This window comes from Hyperolius riggenbachi, chromosome 1, assembly GCF_040937935.1.
Source record: "Hyperolius riggenbachi isolate aHypRig1 chromosome 1, aHypRig1.pri, whole genome shotgun sequence".
Lineage (NCBI taxonomy): Eukaryota > Metazoa > Chordata > Amphibia > Anura > Hyperoliidae > Hyperolius > Hyperolius riggenbachi.
The window spans coordinates 563260008-563285665 of NC_090646.1; the positions used below are offsets into that span (position 1 = coordinate 563260008).

Consider the following 25658-nt stretch of genomic DNA (forward strand, 5'->3'; position numbering starts at 1 on the left):
GTGAATTGATTAATGTTTCCAGTAAAGCACTGCGGAAAAACCATGGAAGCGCTATATAAATAATATTTATTACAACGTATCTATCTCTGAATTTACCAATAGATCCTAGAGCAGGGTTTCCCAACCCATGTTCCGCGACACATTTATGTGTCATGGCAGCCTCGGGTATGTGTCGCCGTCCACCGCCCCACTTTATCTCCCTCCTTTGTCTTCGGCTTTTCTGCTTTGCCTTCATTCCGTGTAGAGTTAGAGCAGGGCTACAAGAAAATGGCCACCGATGTCCACAAATGCAGACATTGGTGGCCATTTTCTTGTAGCCCTGCTCTAACTATAGTAAACACAAAAGGCAGAGCACTGAAGTGGAGAGGGAGACATAGCGGGTTGTGGAAGAGAGACGTCAACGCTGGAATCCATGGAACTGGTAAGTGAGCCACGGCCCCCACCTGCACATGCTACTGGGGACGCCTATTCTTGGCTACCAATATTGGTGACACCTACACACCTTTACTGAGGGCAATTACATAACTTTACTGAGGGCACCTACATACCTATAGTAATGGCACCTGTATTTCTATACTGAGGGCACCTACAGTAGCAGGAAAAAGTATGAGAACCATTTGGAATTATATGGATTTCTGCATAAATTGGTCATAATGTGTGATCTGATCATCTAATGCTTCATACACACTTGAGATAAAAGTCTTTGGAAAATAAAAGATCACAGACCAATCTTACCCCCTTCCATGTAGTATGAGAGCCATACCTACAGTCTATTCTATGGAGCTGCACTCCCCAACAAATAAAATCTTTGCAAGATGCTGCACACACAGATGCTGTACACACTCAAACGATCATTATCTGCAAAAGATCTGTTCCTGCAAAAGATCCATTCCTGCAAAATGCATTCATAGTCTATGAGATCTGCAGATCATCATACACACTTGGTTTAACAGACAATCATCTGCAGATCATCTGCAGATCAGACCCACCAGGATGGATTTTCAGATATGCAGATGATTGCCAGATATGCAGATGAAATCTGTTAAACAAGGTGTGTATGAGGATCTGCAGATCTCATAGACTATGAATGCATTTTGCAGGAATGGATATTTTGCAGGAACAGATCTTTTGCAGATAATGATCTTTTGAGTGTGTACAGCATCTGTGTGTGCAGCATCTTGCAAAGATTTTATCTGATGGGGAGTTCAGCTCCATAGAATAGACTGTGTAGAGTATGGCTATCATACTATATGGAATGGGGTAAAATTGGTCTGTGATCTTGCCTTTTCCAAAGACTGTTATCTCAAGTGTGTATGAAGCATTATTCACAACAATAGACAATCGCAGTCTGCTTAAAGGGAACCTAAACTGAGAAGGATATGGATTTTTCCTTTTAAAATAATACCAGTCGCCTGACTCTCCTGCCGATCCTGTGTCTCTAATACTTTTAGCCACAGCCCCTGAACAAGCATGTAGATCAGGTGCTCTGACTGAATTAGCTGCATGCTTGTTTCAGGTGTGTGATTCAGGCACTACTGCAACCAAAGAGATCAGCAGGATTGCCAAGCAACTGGTATTGTTTAAAAGGAAACACCCATATACCTCTCAGTTAAGGTTCCCTTTAAACTAATACCACACAAATAATTAAATGTTTCCATGTTTTTATTGAACACACCATGTAAACATTCACAGTGCAGGTGGAAAAAGTATGTGAACTGCTAGCCTAATGACATCTCCAAGAGCTAATTGGAGTGAGGCGTCATCCAGCTGGAGTCTAATCAATGAGATGAGATTGGAGGTGTTGGCTACAGCTGCCCTGCCCTATAAAAACACACAACAGTTTTGGGTTTGCTTTTCCCAAGAAGCATTGCCTGATTTGAATGATGCCTCACAGAAAAGAGGCCAGTTTCCCGACACCAGACTGCCAAATGGTTTGCTGATAACCCTTTTCGTTCCACTGTTGGACCGCTCTCCCCAGCTCCTGTCAGACATAGTCCAACAAAGATTATAATGGCTGCCGCCATCAGATCTGATCCAACACAGCATCACAATTTCAGGGCATCTCATATAAATTACCTTAATATGCCAGGCCTCAATTTCAGCTCCCACACATATTTACACTGTGGCACTGGGCATCACTTAGCCCAACTTCAACATATTGAGTAATACATTAATACTACATTTCCAAATAATAATAATTTAAAAAAAAAAACAATGTATGGAAAAGGAGTATTTGATATACAGGTGGTCCCCAACTTACAAATGACCCGAAAATTTGACATTTGATTCTCTGGGAACAAGTCAAACATTTTTTTTTGCAAAAAGACCTTGTAGAATTTTTTTTTTTAAACTCTGTAAAATGACTTTTACTACTCTACACTATACTTAGTTCTGCATACACATTTTATACATTTTAAAGAGAACCCGAGGTGGGTTTTAAAAATCCTAATTGCACACAGAGGTTGGGTCCAGCCTCTGTTGCTCTGTCGTTCTCCCCAGACCCCCCCTGCGCTCTGCTGGTCCCCATAAATCAAATTGCTGTGCCAGCGACACACAGCGTGTCGATAGCTGGCTGCTTACATGGCCACTGTCACTCTCTGCCGCTCCCCCGCCTCCTCCATATCGCCGCTCTCCGCCTGCGTACCTTCCCTCCAATCAGCGGGAAGCGGCGATATGGAGGAGGCGGGGGAGCAGCGAGAGTGACAGTGGCAATGTAAACAACCAGCTATCGACACGTTGCGTGTCGCTAGCATGGCAATTTGATTTATGGGGGCAAGCAGAGCTCAGGGGGGGTCTGGGGGAGAACGATATAGCAACAGAGGCTGGGCATTATATGCAGACTCAGCATCTGTGTGCAATTAGGATTTTTAAAACCCACCTCTGGTTCTCTTTAAAGCAAACCTGTGGTTCCAGTGCTAGAATCCTCTGGAAGTTTGCACAGATTATGTGAAATCAGTTGAATTTCAAAATTGTAATTACATATAATCATAGTTGAAAGTGAAAATGTATGCACATTTTTCGATAAGCCAAATTAGCACATTATGATCATCACTAGGACAGAAGGAGGCACAGAAGGACACAATGGAGGCAGAGGCAGCACAGAGGAGGGCACTGAGGGAACAGAGCGGACAAAGTGGGGGTGCAGAGGTGGCACAGAAAGGAACACTACAGGAGAAAAGAGGTGGCACAGAGCGGGATACTGGAGGTACAGGGGACAGAGGTGGCACAGTGCTTTGACTTAGAGGACACCAGAGCTGAATAAATATGAAAAATCGTTACTTACCCGGGGCTTCCTCCAGCTCCATAAGCACGTCTGAGTCCCTCGCTGTCCTCCCGCATGCTCAGAAGACCACGACTGACGCGACTGAGCCTGTTACCGGGGCTGATTGCAGCTAAACGGCAGACCCCGGGAGGACAGCGAGGGACTCACATGTGCTTATGGGGCTGGAGGAAGCCCCAGGTAAGTATCGATATTTCATATTCACTCAGCTCTGGTACACTTTAAGAACGCATTCAAGTTAAGAAGAACCCTGCAGTCCCCGTCTCGTTCGCTAACCAGGGACTACCTGTACACCATTTCAATACATAAATGTATCTACTGGCAAAACGCCGACATAGGAATAACCAGGTGAGGGAGTGTGCAGAAAAAACAATCAGCCTGGCAGGAAGTCTGTGAGAGACTGCTAGTCATGAGAACACTGTGCCGGACAATTCTACTTTCACACGGACATGTTGCATTGCATTGGACAATATAAATGTATGACAATCGCAATGCAAATGCATTGTAATGGGCATTCTGTTCAGTACCAGACAACACGCGCAAGTATTGTAGCAGTGAAGCATACTTTTCATGTACTATATGCGTCATATGTCACATGATGCGACTTTTCCCTTCGTTGTTTTGCAATTCTGTTTTTACATGATGTGCAACGCAGCACCCCAATGTGAAACTAGCCTTTGGGCTTGAGAACATGATAATTTACTGTAAATGTGTAAAAATCTGTAACACACATCTGATATCGTGCGGCTATAGACAGAGATAAATGCTGCTGGGACATACATTTGTGTGTAATTTTGTTGCCAGCATTGGCTACAGCAATCAATTCAATTATGGCACCTCTTCCTCTACTGTTCATAAACAGTGCAAGGTCATGACCAGTAAGGGCCCTTTTCCACTGGCTGCAATCTGCTTCAAAAAGCCAATCGCTAGAGGGCCGCGATTTACATGTAATTCGTAAATTGCGGTGCTCATTTCCCAGTAGTGTGCGCTGTTTACGGGAACACAAACACGCGCTTGAGCGATTCTCGTCGCAATTATGCTCCGCTCCCTATGGCTATATGGCGTATTCGTGACTAGTGGAAATTGCTGCTTGCGAGTACGCACCATAGTGTGATCACAGGCGTACTTGTAGGCAGCAGTGGAAAAGGGCCCTAAGTGTTATGTGCAAGCAGCAAGGATGAAAACAGCACAAACTAAATATAGCTATTCAAGATAATGTATTTTATTACTCTCTACAGTACAGCCTGCTGGTCAATGTGTCTTCAATACAGAAGGCATCTTGTATTAGTCTCCTTTGTCGGTCTCATGTTCCTACCTGCATAAATATAAATCTATAAATGGCATGATTAAGTGGAACCTGTACTGTGGAGCGGCAGGCTTCTGTGGCTGCTGTAATCTTACAGATAAGGGCTGCTTGTCATGCTGATCTTTTGCCTTCACACACCTGAAACACTACTGTAAGCAGCATGCAGACCATGAAACAGCCCCTTGCTAAGCTGCACCAGTAGTACGACTTCTATATTGCAATTTGTCTGTGATTATATCATTCAGTGTGAAGTGAGAAAGTCATGGAAATAATTATATTGATTAATGCTTACAGAATTTGCTCCACTTGCCATACACCCAATGCCAGCTCTGTATTCCAGCCCTGCCCAGCCCTTCTGCTAGCTCTTCTGGAGAACCTCTGCTGTATCTTGGCATGCAAATCTGAGGCAAGAGAAGCATGATGCACATATAATGAGAGATGATGCATGCAATGTCATAACACTTTCTTACTAAAACTACTTTGGAGGATGCGCCCTCCCTCCCAGAAACGCTGAGAACTATATATACCCCCCAATCATATATACCCCATATCACATATACTCCATCAGCAGCAAGTTATCACCATGGCCAATCAGAAGGGAAGCTCAGGCACGCAACCAATCAGGCAAGGTGCTGGCACCAGACTGGCCAATCACAGCCGCCCACTGCTCCTTTTGCTAAACGATGCCAATGGTCTTGAGAGCGGGAGCATGGTGTCATCATTGGGCCATCACTGCACTCTATCAGTAGCAGTGACCTATCAGATGTCACTGCTACTGAGAGCAGTGATTGGCTCAATGATGGTGCCATGGTCCCGCCCGCGAGACCATCAGTACCAGTTAGCAAAAGGAGCAGCAGGTGGCTGTGACTGGCCAGTCTGGCGCCAGCACACTTAGCAAAAGGAGAAGCGGGTGGCTGTGATTGGCCGGACTAGTGCCTGCACCTGATTGGTAGCATGGCAGAGCTTCCCCTCCGACTAGTCATGGCGATCTCTCGCTGGTGATGGTGTTTTACTGTAGCATGCCTCGATACGAGACATATATATCGACACCTCACCTGCTTATGATGTCCTAGGGAAGGGCGGTAGGTGCCACTTGTCAACTGAGGATGGGGATTCGGGGATGCGTGGATGAGGAGGGTAGTCTGTGTGCCGGAAGGCAGGTGGGAGAGCGAAGAGGAGGAAGGTGCCCCAAACACCGCCCCCTAGATTTTGCTGCCTGAATCACATGATTCAGGTGGCTTCATGGTAGGTCCGTCTCTGGGTCCATGCAAAGGAGATAACACCATGATATGTCTGTCTCAGAATCCCATATACCAGGTTGCTTTACTGGGTGAATTGGTTCTTGTAGAATACCTGGAGGATTTGTGCAAACTCATCTGCTCAAAAACCAACATACTTTTCTATTAGTTTAGTCAGGGGCGCCTCTGGCCATTTTGTCACTCCAGGCGAGAAAGCTTGTGGCGCCTCCCCCCTCCTGATTTAAGTGCACATTTAATGCAATTTGTAAAAAAGTTATAAATGGGGCTATTATGTGTATTGTATATTACCAACTATAATGCATCCCTTTTGATATAAGCGTGTGCCATATGATTCATGCTGCCACCGTTTCCCTAAAATAAAATCAGCAGATAGCATGGCCACTTCAGAACATGTTCAGATATATAATAGCACAAATAACAATGTCAGGTATCATGTCCCCTACAAATCAAATACAGATAACACGTCCCCCACAGAGCAAATGCAGATATGTCCACCATAGATCAAATGCACAGAACACGTCGTCCCCCACAGATCAAATCCAGATATGTCCCCCATAGCAGGACGGAACCAGGGGGCTGGGCGGGGGAGTGTGTGTGTGCAGTGGGCGTGTGCGCATACGGTGCGCAGTCGCACAGCGGGCAGGCGCTTGCATGCATGCTGACTGTGTGGCGGTGGTAACTGGGGAGGGAAGGGAGTTCAGACACAGACCTAGAGCCCGTTTTTAAACGGGCTTAGATCTACTAGTAAAAATAATAATAATATGGTAGGACATTACACTATGACTATGGTAGAAATTAGATTGTGAGCTCCGCTAACAGCAGTCCGTGACATGACTATATACTCTGTAAAGTGCTGCAGAAGATGTCAGTGCTCTATAATTACATAATAATATGGTTGGACATTAGGCTATGACTATGGTAGGATTAGATTGTGAGCTCCTCCGAGGACAGTCAGTGACATGACTATGTACTCTGTAATGTGCTGCAGAAGATGTCAGTGCTATATAAATACATAATAATAATATGGTAGGACAATAGACTATGACTATGCTAGGATTAGATTGTGAGCTCCTCTGAGGACAGTCAGTTACATGACTATGTACTCTGTAATGTGCTGCAGAAGTTGTCAGTGCTATATAAATACATAATAATAATATGGTAGGACATTGGGGAGAGGTCACTGGGTGCTGTTTGGGGGAGAAGGGGCAGGAAAGATCATTGGGTGCTGCTGGGGGGCACAAGAGAGGTCACTGGGTGCTGCTGGGGGTTGGGAAGAGAACACTGGGTGCTGCTGGGGTTGGGGATCAGGAGGAGTAACTGGGTGCTGCTGGGGGGGTCAGGAGAGGACACTGGGTGTTGATTTGGGGTCAGGAGAGGACACTGGGTGTTGATTTGGGGTCAGGAGAGGACACTGGGTGTTGATTTGGGGTCAGGAGAGGACACTGGGTGTTGATTGGGGGTCAGAAGAGGTCACTGAGTTCTGCTAGGGGTCATTGGATGCTGCTGAGGGGGTCAGATGAGGTCACTGGGTGCTACTGGGGAAAGGGGGGGGGTGATCAGGAGAGGTCAATGGGTGCTTGGGGGGGGATCAGGAGAGGTCATCACTGGGTGCTGCTGGGGGGGGGGGCAGGAGTCAGGAGAGGTAACTGGGTGGGTGCTGCTTGGGGGTCAGGAGAGGTCACTGGGTGCTATTGGGGGTTGGGAAGAAGTCACGTGCTGCCTGGGGGGTGAGGGTCAGGAGAGGTCACTGGGTGATGGCGGCCTGGGGTGGTTCTGGTGGTGAGGAGAAGTCATGGTCCTGCTGATGGAGTGGAGGCACCATCTTACCGGCTGCTGACAGCATCCCAGTCTTCATTCCTGCCACCACTAGTATTTCTGTCACGGCCATAGACAGATGGGGGCGGAGCTTAAATTCGGTGTGGGCGGAGTTTCGATTCGGTGGGGGGCGGAGCTTCCCGCGGCCGTGGCTTCATCTGCGTGCAACTGAAGAACCTGGAGCCAGGCCAATATCTCCTCCCCTTCCCTCTCTGTGAGTCGCAGCATGACCCGGGGGAAGCCAATGGTGGAGGATTCAGCTGTTTCTTCCCTTCTTCCTCCTCACGCTGGAGTCACGCTGCGAGGGGGGCGGGGCTCCTTTAGCTAAGCATGCTTGCCACTATGCCTCTCTACCTTCCGCTGCAAGGCACCCCCCCCCCCCTCTATTCCTAGCATTCTAAGTGGTCCATAGTGGCGGCAGAGAGATAACTTGCCCGCGGCTTTAAAGGGGCCATGCCGCGGGTAATTTTAATGACAAGGAGCGCGCCCTGTGCATTGTGGGCGCTCCAGGCAGTTGCCTGGAATGTCAGTGCCTAGAGGCGGCCCTGAGTTTAGTGATGAAGATAGCAATATTCAGGAGACACCAAACAGAGCCCTATAGACAACATTAGAAATGCTTTTCAATTCCATTTACTGATCATGCCACGCTATATGTAATCGGTAATGATTATTCAAAACCAAAATGGGTTACGTTTTTTTAAAGAGTAAATTGTAACATTGTATTAAAAATGCATGGCATCTAAATAAAAAACAAATACTTTTTGCGCTAAAAAAATAAACTAAAAGGACCTGCTGTACCAACTCCCAAGCGATGGTCTCCTTCACAACGTTATGCAGAAGTTGAGGAGTCAGAGCAATTTTTGGGTACCCAGAGTTTAAGTCAGTAGTTTCATAAACAGAGGAGTCCGAGTTGGATGATTTTTGTACTAACTCCACAGCCCTGGTAAGATGACTAAGGAGTCGTGGAGTTGGAGCAATTTTGGGCACCTGGAGTTGGTGGTTTCAAAAACTAAGGAGTTGGAGTCAAATGATTTTTGTACTGACTCCACAGCCTTGCCAAGACACCAGATGGACTACAGGGGCTGAAAGAAGCCCCAGGTAAGTATAAATCCTAAAGCCAGCTTCAGACTATGTATTGGCGGCAGCATTGCGGGCTGCACCGCCAAAAACAGGCCTTCAGGGATTACCACGTTAGTATGCGGTAACCCCCTTCTGGCTGGGATCCAAACAGGAAGTGACGCTCGTTTGCAGAAGTATATTGTAAAACTATGTGTCCAGTCCAACATTATTCATACCCTTCACAAACTGTCACAGTCTGTGGAAAAATGCAAAGTTCTATATCATTTCAAATAGTCCAAGCTGTTCTAAAGCATCCTAATTACCCTGATTAATTGGGAACAGCTGGTTTAACCACTTGACCACTGAGGGGTTTTACCTCTTGAGCACCAGAGCAATTTTCACCTTTCAGCGCTCCTTCCATTCATTCGTCTAACTTTATTATTACTTATCGCAATGAAATGAACTATATCTTGTTTTTTTGCCACCAATTAGGCTTTCTTTAGGTGGGACATCATGCCAAGAATTATTTTATTCTAAATGTGTTTTAATGGGAAAATAGGGAACAATTTGGGAAAACATCATTATTTTTCAGTTTTCGGCCATTATAGTTTTTAAATAATGCATGCTACTGTAATTAAAACCCATGAAATTTGCCCATTTGTCCCGGTTATTACATCGTTTACATTAAGTCCCTATCACAATGTTTGGCGCCAATATTTTACTTGGAAATAAAGGTGCATTTTTTTCAGTTTTGCGTTCATCCCTAATTACAAGCCCATAGTTTATAAAAGTAACAGTGTTATACCCTCTTGACATAAATATTTAAAGAGTTCAGTCCCTAAGGTAACTATTTATGTATTTTTTTTAACCACTTAACAACCTCTGCCACGCTTATCTACGCCCCTTTAAAATTCACCTGAGTCACAGGGCGTAGATAGGCAACTCCTGTTTATTTTCCTGCTGTGCGCGATCGCGTTCGCGTGCGTGTTCGCATGCACGCGGACGTGCATACGCGTCGGGCACCCGCTGGTCTGTGATTGGCTGATGTGAACATGTGTTCACAAAGCCAATGACAGTGCTTATTCATGCAGAATGTGTGTAAACATTGTATCAGTCACTATGCTGTTACAGTTACTGAGATCACTCGTGAGAGGATCTCAGATAACTAACACAGCATTGGTGACTGATCAGCATCAGTGAGGTTTTTTTTAAATAAATTATACCCCCATTAAGCCCATTAACCCTTGCCTCCTTTAAATGTGAAAATTGCTGTGGTTTTTAGGTGAAAAACCCCGTGGTAGAGAAGTGGTTAATTGTAATTTTTTTTTTATTACAAAAAAAATAAATAAAAAATTGGGGAGTGTGGGAGGTAATGAGTTAATTTATAATGTAAAACTATGTATATGTATATGAAAAATGCTTTTGGATGTAGTTTTACTATTTGGCCACAAGATGGCCACAGTAACTTTTTGTGAATGCGTCTTGCAAGCGTAGGAAGTACGCTTGCAGGAAGTTCAGGGAGGCTGGGAAACTTTTTTTTTCCCACAATGATTGCGCTGCTTCTCATAGAAGCAGACGACCATTGCTGGGGGCTTAGATCAACTAACGGGAATGGTTATTCCCGTTCATTGATCTCCTCCGGGCGAGCAGGCGGCAGCTTGCACGAGTGCGGGAGCGAGTGGGAGCGCGCGTAGCGGCGGGAGGTGCGTATATCACCGCCCCTGGTGGTTAAAGGTTGTGCAAAGGGAAGGAGACAGGCGGCACCTTCATACTGTCCTTTACTGCTGACCCATACACGCGTGCAACTTTCTCGGGGTTCCCATTGCATGGGCCCCGTATGTAAGTTTTGTTTTTATGCTATTTTTATGCTGTTTTTACTATGAAAACTCTATATTAAACGGTTTACACTTAGAGTTGCCGTTTGTTTGTTTTTTATGATGTTTACTGATATCCATTCGTGAGAGGAATCATTGCTGAATTGGTGGATCCTGGACAGACTGTTGCTTCCTGATGTCCTACCAAAGCGTTGATACAACCTTATAATGTGGGTTGTCACCAGCTGGTAAGCCTCTTTCCTTTTTGGGTATCCATGATTGCAGAGCTGTGCCGTGAACCCAATATTTATTGTGGTGGAGATTTGCCTGCTTTTATCCTTTGTTGAAGACTCGTCTTTTGTTTTTGGACTCTGCGCTGAGCATATATAATTTATCTGTTTGTGAACTCTGGACATCGTTCTTCTCTCAGCAGTGGCCACTTTGTTTCCTTGGCGCTGATACACATATGCAAAGGTCCGGAGATATACGCACCTGCGGTGGTAAAGTGGTTAATCAATGGGAGACAGCTATGTCATTTCCCGTCAAAAAATACTTGCTTTTCAGAGAGCCTTGGCAGTAGCAAGGGCTCATGGGAGCTTAGTCTGGGCAGGAGGAGGTGTTACTTGCCATTGATTTCAGAAGCAGAGGGGAGGAGGAGGGGGATTAGGTTTTTTCACAGGCTGAGTGCTCAAGATGCAGATAAGCCTTCCTCTTTGTAATGTTTACAAACAACATGGCTGCTGTCGTATCACAGGAAGAAATAATCATATTCTATTAAAGCTGTTTGCAGCTAGATTTGCTGTGTAAATCTAAACTTTAGAAAAAAATATATAGACAAGTTACTAGTTATAATTTTTCATCTCAGATCCACTTTAAATATTCATCAACCAGTTTGCAGGACTGGCGCATGAATCTGCAAAGCACTTTAAATAACGATATGTCTGCTATCAATGCAGACATATCTCCTCTGATGAATAAGAATCCTGGCTTATTGTTCTCCCGAGGCTGGAATGATGCTGTGGGCGTCGTGGGAGACTGAAATATGCAAGCTCAGACAATGGTAATATGCGGCTGTTGCAGAAGGCGGACTTCTCAGCAGCTGGATTGCCTCTCACTACATTGCTGCTGCCCAAGATCATGGCTTGAAGTTTAAATGTATCATTCAACTGGGATCATCCTTATTTAGTACTGTTCTCAGAATCCATGCAACACAATGCAAAGTAGCGATGCAAATGGATTGCGTTTTTCCTTCTGAACAATCCCAGCATGCACTTCAGCTTTCTGGTCATGCCTGTCAGGTAAATTGATAATCTATAGTCCAGTGTTTATTGCAGCTTTAGATCAGAAGCTAGCTGCTGATTTGATTTATAGCAAGAGAGATATGGATTGCTAAATATTAACTTTTTGTATGCTTTGGCCCAAAGTATTTCAGATATTTATGTTGCCTTATATAAGATAAAAGCAAATTATGTAAAAATAATCTAAAACATTTGCTGCAAGTCAAAAGCTAGCAGGCAAAGCGCTGAGATGAAGATAGACCCATTATCATCATTACTTGTTTTTCAAGTCTTAAAGGGAACCAGAGAGGAACGGGGGGTGAAAAAAGAAACAGATTTTATACATACCGGGGGCTTCTTCCAGCCCCATAAGCCTGAATCGCTCCCACGCCGCCATCCTCAGCTTCCTGGATCCGCCGGTACCGGACCCGTCACTTCCGGCGGACGCGGCCAATTGTCCGCATCACAGGGGCTCCCTCCATACATGTACGCATGCGGCTGCGCAGTTAACAGCCACATGCGTATCTGTATGGGGAGAGCACCCTGTGATGCGGAGAATTGGCCGCGTCCGCCGGCCGACTTGCCGACTCGCGGCAATGACGGGACCCGGTGGCGGCTGATGCAGGCAGCGGAGGAGTGCGACGTGGGAGCGATCCGTGCGTATGGGGCTGGAGGAAGCCCCAGGTATGTATATTGCATCCTCTCTGGTTCCCTTTAAAGAGAGTCTGAAGCGAGAATAAATCTCGCTTCAGACCTCATAGATAGCAGGGGCACGTGTGCCCCTGCTAAACCGCCGCTATCGCGCCGCTAAACGGGGGTCCCTTCACCCCCAAATCCCCTCGTTTCAGCGGGGGAGCGCTTCCTGGTTGGGGCAGGGCTAACCGCCGCAGTGCTGCCCCACGCGCGTCTGTCAGCGCGTATCTCCGCCTCTCCCTCGCCCCTCTCAGTCTTCCTTCACTGAGAGGGGCGGGGGAGAGGCGGCGATGCGCCGCTGATAGACGCGACTGGAGGCAGGGCTGCAGCCGTTAGCCCTGCCTCCAGGAGCGACCAAGTCTGCGACCAAGTGTCGAAGTGGGGGGTTTGGGGGTGAAGGGACCCCCGTTTAGCGGCGCTATAGCGGCGGTTTAGCAGGGGCACACGTGCCCCTGCTAACTATGAGCTCTGAAGCGAGATTTATTCTCGCTTCAGAGTCTCTTTAAGGCCCCTTTCACAAGGGTGTTGTGTCGCTCTCTCTCATAGAGCTCTCTCTCATAGCAGTGGCCATTAGTCTCTTTGAGACTGGCCACAGTACCCGCAGTGTGACACGTGCTTTGGACAAGGCAGAGGCAACACACACTTTGCAGTGTGTTGCAGGCAACTAAGTTGCATAGGAGTCTATGGCACCACAACAATCTATTTAGATTGTTGCGGTAGTGGTGCAGCGTGCATGCGCAGATCATTGGATAACCAGTGACATACTTCCTGTCCAGCATAGGTATGCAATTTACCCTGTCTGCTGCAAGGTGTATGAAATAGGAAATGGTGCAGTGTGATTGTCCTGTGGCGAGTTCTCATGCCGCAGGAAAATCGCACTGCACCATGTGTGAACGTAGCCTAAAAGGGCACCTGGAGTGAGAGGGGTATGGAGGTTGCCATATTATTTCCTTTTGAACAATACCAGTTGTCTGGCTGTCCTGCTGATCTTTTATGCATCAACAGTGTCTGAATCACCCACTGGAAACAACCTAGAATTTCCCCATAACAATTAATGGAAACTACTGTATATACTCGAATACAAGTCAACCTCATGTATAAGTTGACTCCAATAATCCACCCTCTTAAGCTGGAATTGTTTATTGACTCAAGTATAAGTCTACCCAGCAAAGTTGATGGCTCCACTTGGGGCTCAGGAGGGGGTAATGACTGCACTGCATACAGTATTGCAGCTATTAACCCCTCCTGTCCCTTAAGTGCAGCCAATACCTCCTCCAGGCCCCCAAGTGCTGCAATTATTCACTCCCTTTTATGCAGCCTAGTATTTCTCCCCTGCTCCTTTCCTTGTTAATTTTTGTGGCCAAGACCTGTGTTTTCTTAGCATTTCCTTTCCTCAAAGTGTCCCTTACCACTGGGTAAATTGCTGCAAATGGGAATGTCATTATTAGTACACACATTACTCACTGTGCTCAGTGTTGCCCATGACTTGTGTATAAGCAGTCCCCTATACTTTTATGAAGTGAATCAGACATGCATTTCTAAACTTATACTCGATTATATACATATATAGATAATTTGTCCCACAATCCAAAAACATGTCTAAAAAAATATTTAAAACAAAAGTAATGCACTGTATAAAGTAAAAATGCATACAGTACAAAAAATAAACTTGCATTTACTTTTGAAAAGTATTTTGGCTGGTGGAAATGAGAGGATGAAGGATATTGTGTTCACTATAACTAGCAGAATCATTTCTATCTGTTGGCTCACCCCAATCTTTTTATTTTTCTGTGTTTTTAACAAAGATCTTATCCAATGACAGTTTGACTTTTGCCTCCTTTTGAGGATTTCATGGAAATATGACATTGAACAGTCGTTACAATTATTAAGTACAATCCTGCAGCATGTTGGAGGCCCCAAGGCAGCCCTGCCCAGAGGAATCCCACACAAGCATGAATGAACATACAGTACAGACTTCACATACAGTGTCCTGTCAACTGAACCCAGAGCACAAGTCTGTAAGGCAAGAGTGCTAACCACCGAGCTACCATATACCTAAAATGAGAGGGAGAGAGGAGCGGAATCACACTTTTCTTCAGAGTACAAAATCAACAAATGAAAATATGATATTGTACTCACCGTTCTGTCTAGCGCCAATTGCCAACACAATAACTGGAATAAAGCTATGATTAAATGTTTGCTTGATCACTGGTAGAAAATGGTCCTTAATTTCCAGGAAAGAAGCCTTGTCATTGACAGGGAATTTGATTACCACAATATCAGCTTCGTCAAGATTGTTCTGAGATCCCTCTGAGTTATTGTTAAAGGTGTCCTTGACAAAGACATGAAAAGCAATATTATTTTATACTGCAGTGCAAGATTCATTTCATAACGTAACCATAAGGTTTGTATTTATTGTTGTCAAATTAACAAAACAAAAAAATTTAATCCTGTTAACGACATTTATGAGGTAAACTACAAGTGCTAAATGGTAAGCACTAAACGGTATAACTAAGCAAAACCACATCAAGACATATTCTATAACTTCTCTCATGAGTAACAGGGCCAGATTTATCAAAGCATTACCAACAGTTTTTTCTTCTTAAACAGTTCTAACCAGCAATGGGAACTGTTCTGCATGATACCGTATATACTCGCAAGCAAGCCGACCCGCATGTAAGCCGACCCCCCCCCCACTTTTACCCCAAAAAACAGGGAAAAATGATTGACCCTCATATAAGCCGGGGGTAGGAAACGCTGGCCGCGTAATCCCCCCAGTATGTCCCAGTATAGCTAGTATAGTGCCCAGTATGGGTAGGTAGTGCCTCAGTATAGCTAGTATAGTGCCCAGTATAGGTAGGTAGTGCTCAGTATAGCTAGTAAAATGCCCCAGTATAGCTAGTATAGTGCTCAGTATAGCTAGTATAGTGCTCAGTATAGTTAGTATAGTGCTCAGTATAGCTAGTATAGTGCTCAGTATAGCCAGTATAGTGCTCAGTATAGCTAGTGAAGTGCCCCAGTTTAGCTAGTATAGTGCTCAGTATAGCCAGTATAGTGCTCAGTATAGCCAGTATAGTGCTCAGTATAGCCAGTATAGTGCTCAGTATAGCCAGTATAGTGCTCAGTATAGCCAGTATAGTGCTCAGTATAGCCAGTATAGTGCTCAGTATAGCTAGTGAAGTGCCCCAGTTTAGCTAGTATAGTGCTCAGTATAGCTAGTATAGTGCTCAGTATAGCCAGTATAGTGCCCCATTATAGCTAGTATAGTGCCTCATTATAGCTAGTATAGTGCCCCAGTATAGCTTGTATAGTGCCCCAGTATAGTCAGTATAGTGCCCCAGTATAGCTTGTATAGTGCCCCAGTATAGCTAGTATAGTGCCCCATTATAGCTAGTATAGTGCCCCATTATAGCTAGTATAGTGCCCCATTATAGCTAGTATAGTGCCCCAGTATAGCTTGTATAGTGCCCCAGTATAGTCAGTATAGTGCCCCAGTATAGTCAGTATAGTGCCCCAGTATAGTCAGTATAGTGCCCCAGTATAGCTTGTATAGTGCCCCAGTATAGCTTGTATAGTGCCCCATATAGCTAGCATAGTGCCCCAGTATGGGTAGGTGGGTGCGTAGGTGCTGTCCCTCCCCGCTCCCCCCGCGGCCGCCGCTGCTATTACCTTAGGCGGCGCCGCTTCCTCTATCCCCGTCCTCCTCCGGTAACTATTAATTCACAGCAGCGCGCCCCTCGCTGCTGTGATGACGCAGGAAACCATAGAGAGCGGTTCCCATAGTAACGGCCGCTCTCTATGGTTTCCTCCGTCATCACAGCAGCGAGGGGCGCGCTGCTGTGAATTAGTAGTTACCGGAGGAGGACGGGGATAGAGGAAGCGGCGCCGCCTAAGGTAATAGCAGCGGCGGCCGCGGGGGGAGCGGGGAGGGACAGCACCTACCCACCCACCCACCCATGACTCGCAAGCAAGCCGACCCCCCAACTTTTGGCCCACTTTTGGGGGGGTCAAAAATTCGGCTTGCTTGCGAGTATATACGGTAATAAGAAACTTCTTAATTCCTAGTTAATAGCGGCAGTTTAGTGTTAGTTTCTAGAACTGCACTACAGTTAAGAAAAGTGCAAATCCATTCCTAAACTGCGACAGATTAAGAAGTGCTTAATAGCAGTGTGGGTTAGGTATGATTTGTGAAGTGCTCCTCCCCCTGCTGCCAGGTGTCCTGTGAAGCTGTTCTGTGCTTAACCCTTCCAGTGTTGGGCATTGGTGCAATACAACAGATGTATTGGTTACCTCAGCAACAGCAATTTCCCTCACACACTGCTCTGCCTGAGAGACCTCCCTAACTCCTCCTATCCCTAAAGGTGGCCACTAACGGTCCAATTTCTGGCGAAAAATCGTTCGAGCGATCAGAAATTCTGATCGGATTGGTTGTAAATAATCTCCATTGGTGGACACAATCGATTATGAACGAGTGAAAAAAATGCCGCCCGAATGAATTTTCTATGAACCAAAATTTGGATTTTCTTGTTGGTTGTGATAGATAGGTAGTAAAGATTTTCCTTGCTATGTACTAATTTAAGTTTTTGGTCAGCTGCTCCCACTTAACAGCCATGCTTTTGGTGTATATGCAGAGCTTCTGTTTGGATTCAAGGTGCGTTTGTAGTTCCTGGGGGGGCTCAGCGCATCTCTGATTGGAGGCGGCCTGGTGTTGCGCTGATCCACCTTTTGCACAATTTTCGATTTTTTTATTTTACTTGGTAGCGCACCCAGGCTATGCATATACATAGGTTAGGATTTAGTTAGTGTTAGGCCCCTCCCATGGAGGATTGACTTCTTCGCAGTGGGAGGGACGAGTACTTAATAGGTTGCATGCAAGCTGTTACAGGAAACCAACATCCTCCAGTGGTAGACAGGTCATGTGTATGCTCGGTGTGTATTCGACCCCACAAGTGGGGCTTGCACTCTTTTGCAGGTAGGCACTAGTCTGTTTTTACGTAGCGCTGCTCATTTCCTTGCTATGTACTAATTTAATTCGTTTTTGGTCAGCTGCTCCCACTTAACAGCCATGCTTTTGGTGTATATGCAGAGCTTCTGTTTGGGTTCAAGGTGCGTTTGTAGTTCCTGGGGGGGCTCAGCGCATCTCTGATTGGAGGCCATTTGGAGGCGGCCTGGTGTTGCGCTGATCCACCTTTTGCGCAATTTTCGATTTTTAAAATGTACTTGGTAGCGCACCCAGGCTATGCAAGTGGGGCTTGCACTCTTTTGCAGGTAGGCACTAGTCTGTTTTTAAGTAGCGCTGCTCATTTCCTTGCTAGGAAGTAGATTGGTTTGTTGATGGTGTAGTGAACGATTTATTACAATATTTAACTTCCGATCAGAATTTCTGATCGCTCGAACGTTTTTTCGCTAGAAATTGGACCATTGGTGGCTACCTCAATAGTTTAAAAAGGAAACTGCACTATGTAATGATTTCTTAAGATGTCTGAGACAGCTCTGCACAGATTTCTAAAAACCTATCAATATTTTGTCTCAGACACTCAAATATCCCTCACTGAATTACCCTGGTGTTTTCTTCCTGGTTCACGCTCTTGATTGAATATACTTTCTTTCTTAAGTCAGTGACACCACTATAACTTTGCACTTTAAAAGCAGAAAGTGGTGTCACCTTCCATTCCTGCTGCATGCACAATGCAGAATTGTCATTATATGGAATACCGTATATGGATCAGGCTGTATGAGAGTTTCCTCTGTGGAGAGGGGTTTTATACTCTACTCATTTACCCACCCTACCTTTGTGCCCTCCCCTTGAGTTGAAGTTGTTTTTTCAGGGAGCTGAATCAGAAAACATCAGTGGTAGTTTGTGAAGTAACACATTGATTATTAGGGCTGAACGATTTTCAGTTTAAAACCGAAAATTGTGATCAGGGGCTTCACGATCTTCTGATCATCAAAGTAGCGGTTTTGCTGTGATTTTTCCCGGCGCTGGTACCTACTCCTCGCTCATTCCCCCCTCCTCTCCTGGCCCCCTCCTCCAGCAAGTTCTAATCACATTTGGCTTCACCGCATTAGTTTGCCATGTGGTGAACAGGCAGAGTGTTGACCAGTATCGCGGGGCCTGAACCAGGAAGTGTGACATCATGTGATTTTTTTCCCGCCACTGGTACCTACTCCTCTCTCATCCCCCTCATTCTCTCCTGGCCCATCTGGCTTACTGCGCGGCAAACTAATGCGGTGAAGCCAAATGTGATCAGAACTTGCTGGAGGAGGGGGCAGGAGAGGAACAGGTACCATCGGCGAGGGGGATCTGCCTAAAGGGAAGGGGGGGGGGGGGGGGGGGAGTGTATCTTCCTATACTAAAGGGGGGATCTGGCTATACACGCTAAAGTGGGGGATCTGGCTATATACATTAAGGGAGGGAACTGCCTATATACAATAAAGGGGGATCTGGCTATATACACTAAAGGGAAGGGGGAAGTGTATCCGCCTATGCTAAAGGGGATCTATATACATTAAGGGGGGGGGAGAGACTGACAGAATTGACAGAGCTGCCACTCAGTGCCTGTCCACTAGATTGACTGGTGTGGGGTGGTTCCGACTGCAGGGAGGAGGGGTGTGCAATTCAAATTGTATTCTACCTAGGCACTGGACACACCCCAATCCACTGTGTGTGCAAACTTCAATCAATATAAAAAAAACGACTTAACCTTACACAAACCATCCTTTATCAAATAGTAAGCATCATTGAGCAGTGTGCACACAACATATCAAGCAACCAGGGCTTTTACTACATTCTTTAGGACAAAACACACTTCAGATCACAGCTCAATCCCCTGGTGCAATCAGAGCCTGGACAAGGTCCTCCAGTACCCAAGGCTGAGACACAGAAGTGTGCCCCTCTATGCCTCCCACCTCAGCCGTCACACACTGATTGCTATTAGACTAAGAGGCGCCCAGGGCCCCTAACATCTGGCTTGCAGTCACTGCCATGCATTCCCTTTTCTTATTTCTCTCTGCTTTAAACACAATAGTGGAATTATATCTGAGTTGTGCGCCCCTTCCTACACTGCGCCCTGAGGCTGGAGCCTCTCTCGCCTCTGCCTCAGGCCAGCCCTGGGTGCAATGCCAGCAGGGGCGTTGCAATAGGGGGTGCAGAGGTAGCGACCGCATCGGGGCCCTTGAGCCAGAGGGGCCCCGAAGGGTCCACCCTCTATCACAGTATTAGCTCTCTATTGGTCCTGTGCTGGTAATAATCACTTCTATAGATGCTTTGAATAGTAGTAATCCTTAACACACTGTTCCCCATCCCCTTCTTGCACCTCTGACACTGGGGTTGTCCTTGGCAGGTTTTGGTGCGCCATATCAATTGTTATGTATAGAGTGCTTGGGGGGGGGGGGGGGGCCATGTAAAACTTGCACTGGGGCCCACAGCTCTTTAGCTACGCCACTGAATGCCAGTGTTTAGCAAGCTGAAGCAGAACTTGGTGGTGCAAAAGCTATACATTACCCAGCAAGATCATGGTGAACCAAAACACCTGGGAGTGTGTAAGGGACTACAAAGGACCAAAAAGCTCTCTTACTAAAATGGTAGGAAAAACAAAAGTTTGCCTTCTTAAAACAGAAGGTATTTGTGACTATTCAGGTTAGATTGAGCATATGATGTCTCCCACGATGCATCACTGCTGAATATGCAAATCATCATTTGTTCTACCTGTAAGCTAAACACAACTCCAGATCCGCTGGAATGCAATGTTGTGTCCTTTGTAGCCCCTTACACACTCCTAGAAGTTCTGACTCACCATGAGCTTGCTGGGTAATCTGTAACTCTGGATGCTTCAAGTCCAACCCCATAGAGCCACATTAATCCATGCCATGCATTGATGAGGATCAACCAATCCTAACCGGTCTGCATGCATGATGGATTACTGTGGATTTGCACAATTAACAAGCTGACACATCATTGCATTCCAGCGGATCTGGATGCTCTAATGCTGGGAATACACAATGTGTTTTTTCGGGTTGATTTACCATTCGATCAATTTTCAATGCGTTTTTCTGCCCGATTTCCAGATTGATTCTCTTATCCATTCCATTCCATTCACTTCTATGAGAAATCGAGCGATAAAGCGATCGAAAGTAACTCGGACATGTCAGAAATGATCTATCGAATCATCTATCTGCTGAAAAAAACGCATGGTACATTCCCAGCATAAGTCCAAAATGAAAAGCCACCTGTTTAGCCTGGCACCTGACTATGTCCTCTGTAACACAGTCCAGCCTGCAACCCTGTATTGCTCTGAGACATACCATATCTATGCGCTTTGAATCTTATGAGAGAAAAGCACTCTACAAATGTTGTATTGTATATTGTAAGAATTCTAGAAGCTGTACAGTTGAAACTACAGCTGGACATATATTATTAGATGTGGTCGATCGATAATCATTTTGCAACATTCAATATTAGATATGATCTCACAATAGATCTGATCACAAAGCCGACAACTTTTGTATACTGCTTTGCCAGGAACACTACCCCTCTCCCCTCCTTCTTCTCTGAGGAATCTAGATTCAACCTGCAGTCCTTTTACTAAAGATTTTGGTAATATACAATACTTTTAATTGACTCTTAAATCTGTTCTGTTAATAATGTCTAGAGGTGTATGACCAGCATTAAATGCCTCTATAACTTAAGTATGTCCTTAATACACCATTTCAACATGTACTCTGGGACCTTAACATTTTAATGAGTAATAAATACAAATTGAATTCATTTTGAAAGACTTACCCAGTCAGAATACTCGTACACCACTACTTGGACGCGGCCCAGAAGAATGCCTTGGTAGACCTTGTAACCTGGGCTGCTCTCCTCAGTCCGAGATTTATAAGCTCTGCGCCCGAGGTAGAAGGGGACCAGGCTTGAGGGATCTTCATTGTCCGATATCCTGCTGTCCTCTTTTCCAAGTGAAACAATCCCAACTGACCTTAAACAAATACATGTCTTATTTACTAAGTTCACACAACTGAGCTGTCTACAAAGCTAACACAACAATCAGCACTGCAGGATGGCATTTCCCTGCGGCATCTAAAGAGGTTTAATAACAATGAATTTCAGAGCCATAACAATAGCTTTTAAATTATTCATTCTGTAGAACTCTGTGTTTCAATGTTATTTTTCAGCATTCAAAACCAAGTACAGTGATCTAAGTGCAGGGTTTCCAGCTCTAAGCCTAAATAGTAAAGTTATCCGTTTGCCTGCCCTAGGCATAAAGGGCCACTACTGTGACTTCAATGGTATTTAACCACTTGAGGACCAGAGGTTTATACCCCCCTAAAGACTAGGCGATAGTTTACAATTCACCACTTCACAACTTTAACGTTTTATTGCTCGGTCATTCATACAACTTACCACCCAAATGGGTCTTACCTCCTTTTCTTCTCACTAATAGAGCTTTCTTTTGGTGGTATATGATTGCTGCTGTGATTTGTGGTGTGTGTGTAATATATATATATATATATATATATATATATATATATATATATATATATATATATATATATATATATATATTCTCCCCAGAATTTTTTTACGACCAGGTGGCATGAAAAAGTAGCTGGGTGGGGCAAGATGAGAGAATGGAGGGCCAACGCTTTTCTGCTGAACTCTGCTTACAGTAAAGGAGGAGATGAGCAGATAACAGCCGGGTGCTCATCAAAACTAGCTGGGTGGAGTACCCGGCTAAAAGAGCCTGGGGAGAGTGTGAGACCCTCCGAGGGACAGTTAAAGGAAACCAGAGGACGGCGGCATGGGAGCGAGCCATGCAAATGGGGCTGGAGGAAGCCCCAGGTATGTTTTAAACTGTTAGAGTTGCTCAGCTCTGGTACACTTTAAGTGACAAGGCTGTCCTCTGTACAGTGCTGCACAAGATCGCAGCGCTATATAGACATTTCTATTTATTTATGAAAACACAGCCTGCCAGCTCTGATCGCGGGCTGGCAGGCTGATCATTGTCCCCACCTGTTTACAATGACGGAAGCTAGCACTTGTGCGAGCTCCCGTCTAATGCCACTCCTTGCGAAATGACGCCATATGACGTGATGGAGGAATAAAGGAATAAAGAAGCCACTCTGCAGCCGCCAATCTGCGTTAGGTCGTCGCAGAGTGGTTAAACGAAATTGGCAACATTTCAGTGTACTTTTTTGTTTTACTATAAAATCTGATTTATTTAAAATTTTACAACTTACACTAATGTACACATCACTATTGTAATTATGCATGGTGGCTGCCATATTCATTTACTTTTAAACAATATTAGTTGCCTAGCAGTCCTGATGATCTCTTTCCCTGCAGTAGTATAGCTTTTGTATAGAACATCTGATCTACATGGCTGTTCAGGCTCTATGGCTAAATGTATTAAAGGCAGATAATCATCAGGACAGCAAAGCAAACTGCATGGTTTAAAAGGAAAGAAATATGGCAGCCTCCACAACTTCTCAGTTCAAGTTCACTTTAAAAGGTAAAGATAACCCTTTAGGCTGGACACCCACTTGCATTTGCAAAATCACTCTTAAAATGCTGATTTTGCATCTTAAATGTGAGCGATTCCAGAGCAATTTAGAGTCAAGCGATTTTGGTCCATCACTTTCCTCTATTAAATCCCTCCAAAATAGCTGAAGGTTCCACGTTTGCGATTTCAGCAAATCAAAATTGATCTGTGGGCTCCACTCCAATGACTTCAATTAACCTTCTGCTTTTGGAATCGGCAGCGATTGCCGGCGATTTCAAAGCGTGGCTAAAAGTGCTCTAGTGGGATATAGCCTTTAGTGTCTGGAGTAGCTGTCTCATTCACTTGGGAACATCAGCTTTGCAGGCCTCATCACTTTGTGAATTTCTTAAAAGCAAGATGTCAGTACCCATGAAACACAGAACATTCTGCAGCTCGGGTCAGCGAGGGGAGATATCACTGTGCACTAGAAAGACTAGGTTATTTACCTTTGAAGAACATGGCAGAAGAGAAATCACATGGTAAAAAGTTTTGTGCAGGTTAACTCAATGGATGATATTCCCAATGAAGAGCCTACTTGCTTTTTAGTCTGGTGAGTTGGCCTGTAAACAGTATCACTTCATCTCTAAACATTTCAGATGCTGAAATGGCACAATATGCTGCCATAATCATGTGCAATTCAGGGGTGTCAAACTCAAGTACAAAGTGGGCCGAAATTGAAAACTGGGACAAAGTCTTGGGCCAACCTCAATGTCTAGTGGCCTTCTCCCTTCCTTATAAAGTTCCCCGGTGTCTAATGCCCCCCTACCTCCCCTATGTAGGTCACTGGTGTCTAGAGGTCCTTCCTCCCCTATACAGTTCCCTAGTGTGTAGTGGCCCACTCCCTTATGCTGTTCCCTGGTGTTTTTGGCTTTCCTCCACCCTCCACCATATGGCTTTCCTGGTGGTCTAGGGCTTCACCTGCAATACAACTTCCGTGGCAGTCTATAGTGGGCCAAACATAATGCAAAGTGGGGAAACCACTTAGGGGCCAGATTTGGCCCACGGGTCGGAGTTAGACATGTATGATGTACATACACTGCACACATTCCCCATGTCCTGGACATTCCACAGGAATGATATATTGTGAACAAACGCAAGGTACTTTTAGAAAGACACACATATAACCACAGAAGTGGTATGTATGTGAAATTTTTGTAGGTGTTATTGATACTATATTAGTAGGATTCAAATTACACTGTTACTGATTCCATTTAATTCCTGTAAGTCTTTTAGAAGGAGACATGTGATCAAACTCACCGAGGTCTGCCATAAGCACGTGAGCGCCACATCCCCCAGACATGGGAGCAGATTCTCTTGTCTGACAAGTTTGTAGATTTCAGACATTCTTGTGCTTCTTTGGAAATAGCTGAATGTTACTGAATTTAGCCTGTGCTAAGTTACTTCAGCTCAGTAAAGGCCTATATGAAAATCCCTCTAATGAAAAATGATGCGTTCAGCATGAGAATCTATCAGTGATCACACCAAATTATTTATGTCCTTAGATAAAGTGATCCTCAAAAGTCTATTTAATAAGAAATTGAACTGAAACATCCGGGGAAAAAAAACAAAAAACAAGATCTACTTACCTGGGGCTTCCTCCAGCCCCTGGCAGCCTATCTGTCCCTCGCTGCAGCTCTGTTCCAAGCCAGTGTCCCCTCCGTTGCAGAGGTCTTCTGCGTCTGCGCAAATGCAACGCTCGCGCTCCCGGGGCTGGCAGCATTCTGCGCAGGTGCAGTATTTCTGTGCCTGTACAGAACGCTCCAGGCTATGTGAGCATGATCCCAAGTGGCGCAGCCAGGTGCAAAAGATCCCAGCCTGGCGAGGTCGGCATCTGCAACGGTGGGGACCCCAAGACACCAGCTGGAAGCGGAGCTGCCCCGGACCTGTCCTTTAAAGCAAAACTGAATATAACCTGAAAAAAGGTAGATACTCCACTATAGAGAGGGAAGGCCATGGATTGCATAGAGCCTTCCCAGTCCTCTTTTCGTGCTCTCCATCCGCCACTATCATCCGTAAAAGTTATTTGACCAACTAGTCAAATACACCTTCAGATGTCCTCGTGAAGGCTACGGAAGTATTCACATCCCTGAGTGCTCTTGAAGACTAGCCGATCTGTACTGTACACAGTATGGATGCGCCAGTCTTTGGAAGCACCATGGAACACAAGTGCTTTTGAAACCTTCCGAGGAATCCCGAAAGTGTGAACCTTCATGATCCAGAGCCTTGCCTCTCCATAGGCAAATATCTAACTTTTTTTTGCAGGTTCACTTCAATATTGCTTTAACCACCCTGGCGTTCTGATTAAATCGCCAGGGTGGCTGCGGGAGGGTTTTTTTTAGATAAAAAAAAAACTATTTCATGCAGCCAACTGAAAGTTGGCTGCATGAAAGCCCACTAGAGGGCGCTCCGGAGGCGATCTTCCGATCGCCTCCGGCGGCAAGAGATAACACGGAAGGCCGCAATGAGCGGCCCTCCGTGTTTCGCTTCCCTCGTCGCCATGGCGACGAGCGGAGTGACGTCATTGACGTCAGCCGACGTCTTGACGTCAGCCGCCTCCGATCCAGCCCTTAGCGCTGGCCGGAACTGTTTGTTCCGGCTACGCTGGGCTCGGGCG

At 45.4% G+C, this 25658-nt stretch overlaps 1 protein-coding gene across 2 annotated transcripts in view; it reads right to left on the reverse strand.

Annotated features, from left to right (window-relative positions):
• The window catches only part of RHOBTB3 (Rho related BTB domain containing 3), a 128523-nt gene that overhangs the window by 95813 nt on the left and 7052 nt on the right, over positions 1 to 25658 (reverse strand). For both annotated transcript variants that reach the window (XM_068247500.1, XM_068247501.1), the window contains exons 2-3: positions 21286 to 21481; positions 14643 to 14835 (exon numbers count right to left, since the gene is read on the reverse strand). In XM_068247500.1, the coding sequence (XP_068103601.1) occupies positions 14643 to 14835; positions 21286 to 21481 (389 nt within the window). The remainder of the gene's footprint in view (positions 1 to 14642; positions 14836 to 21285; positions 21482 to 25658) is intronic.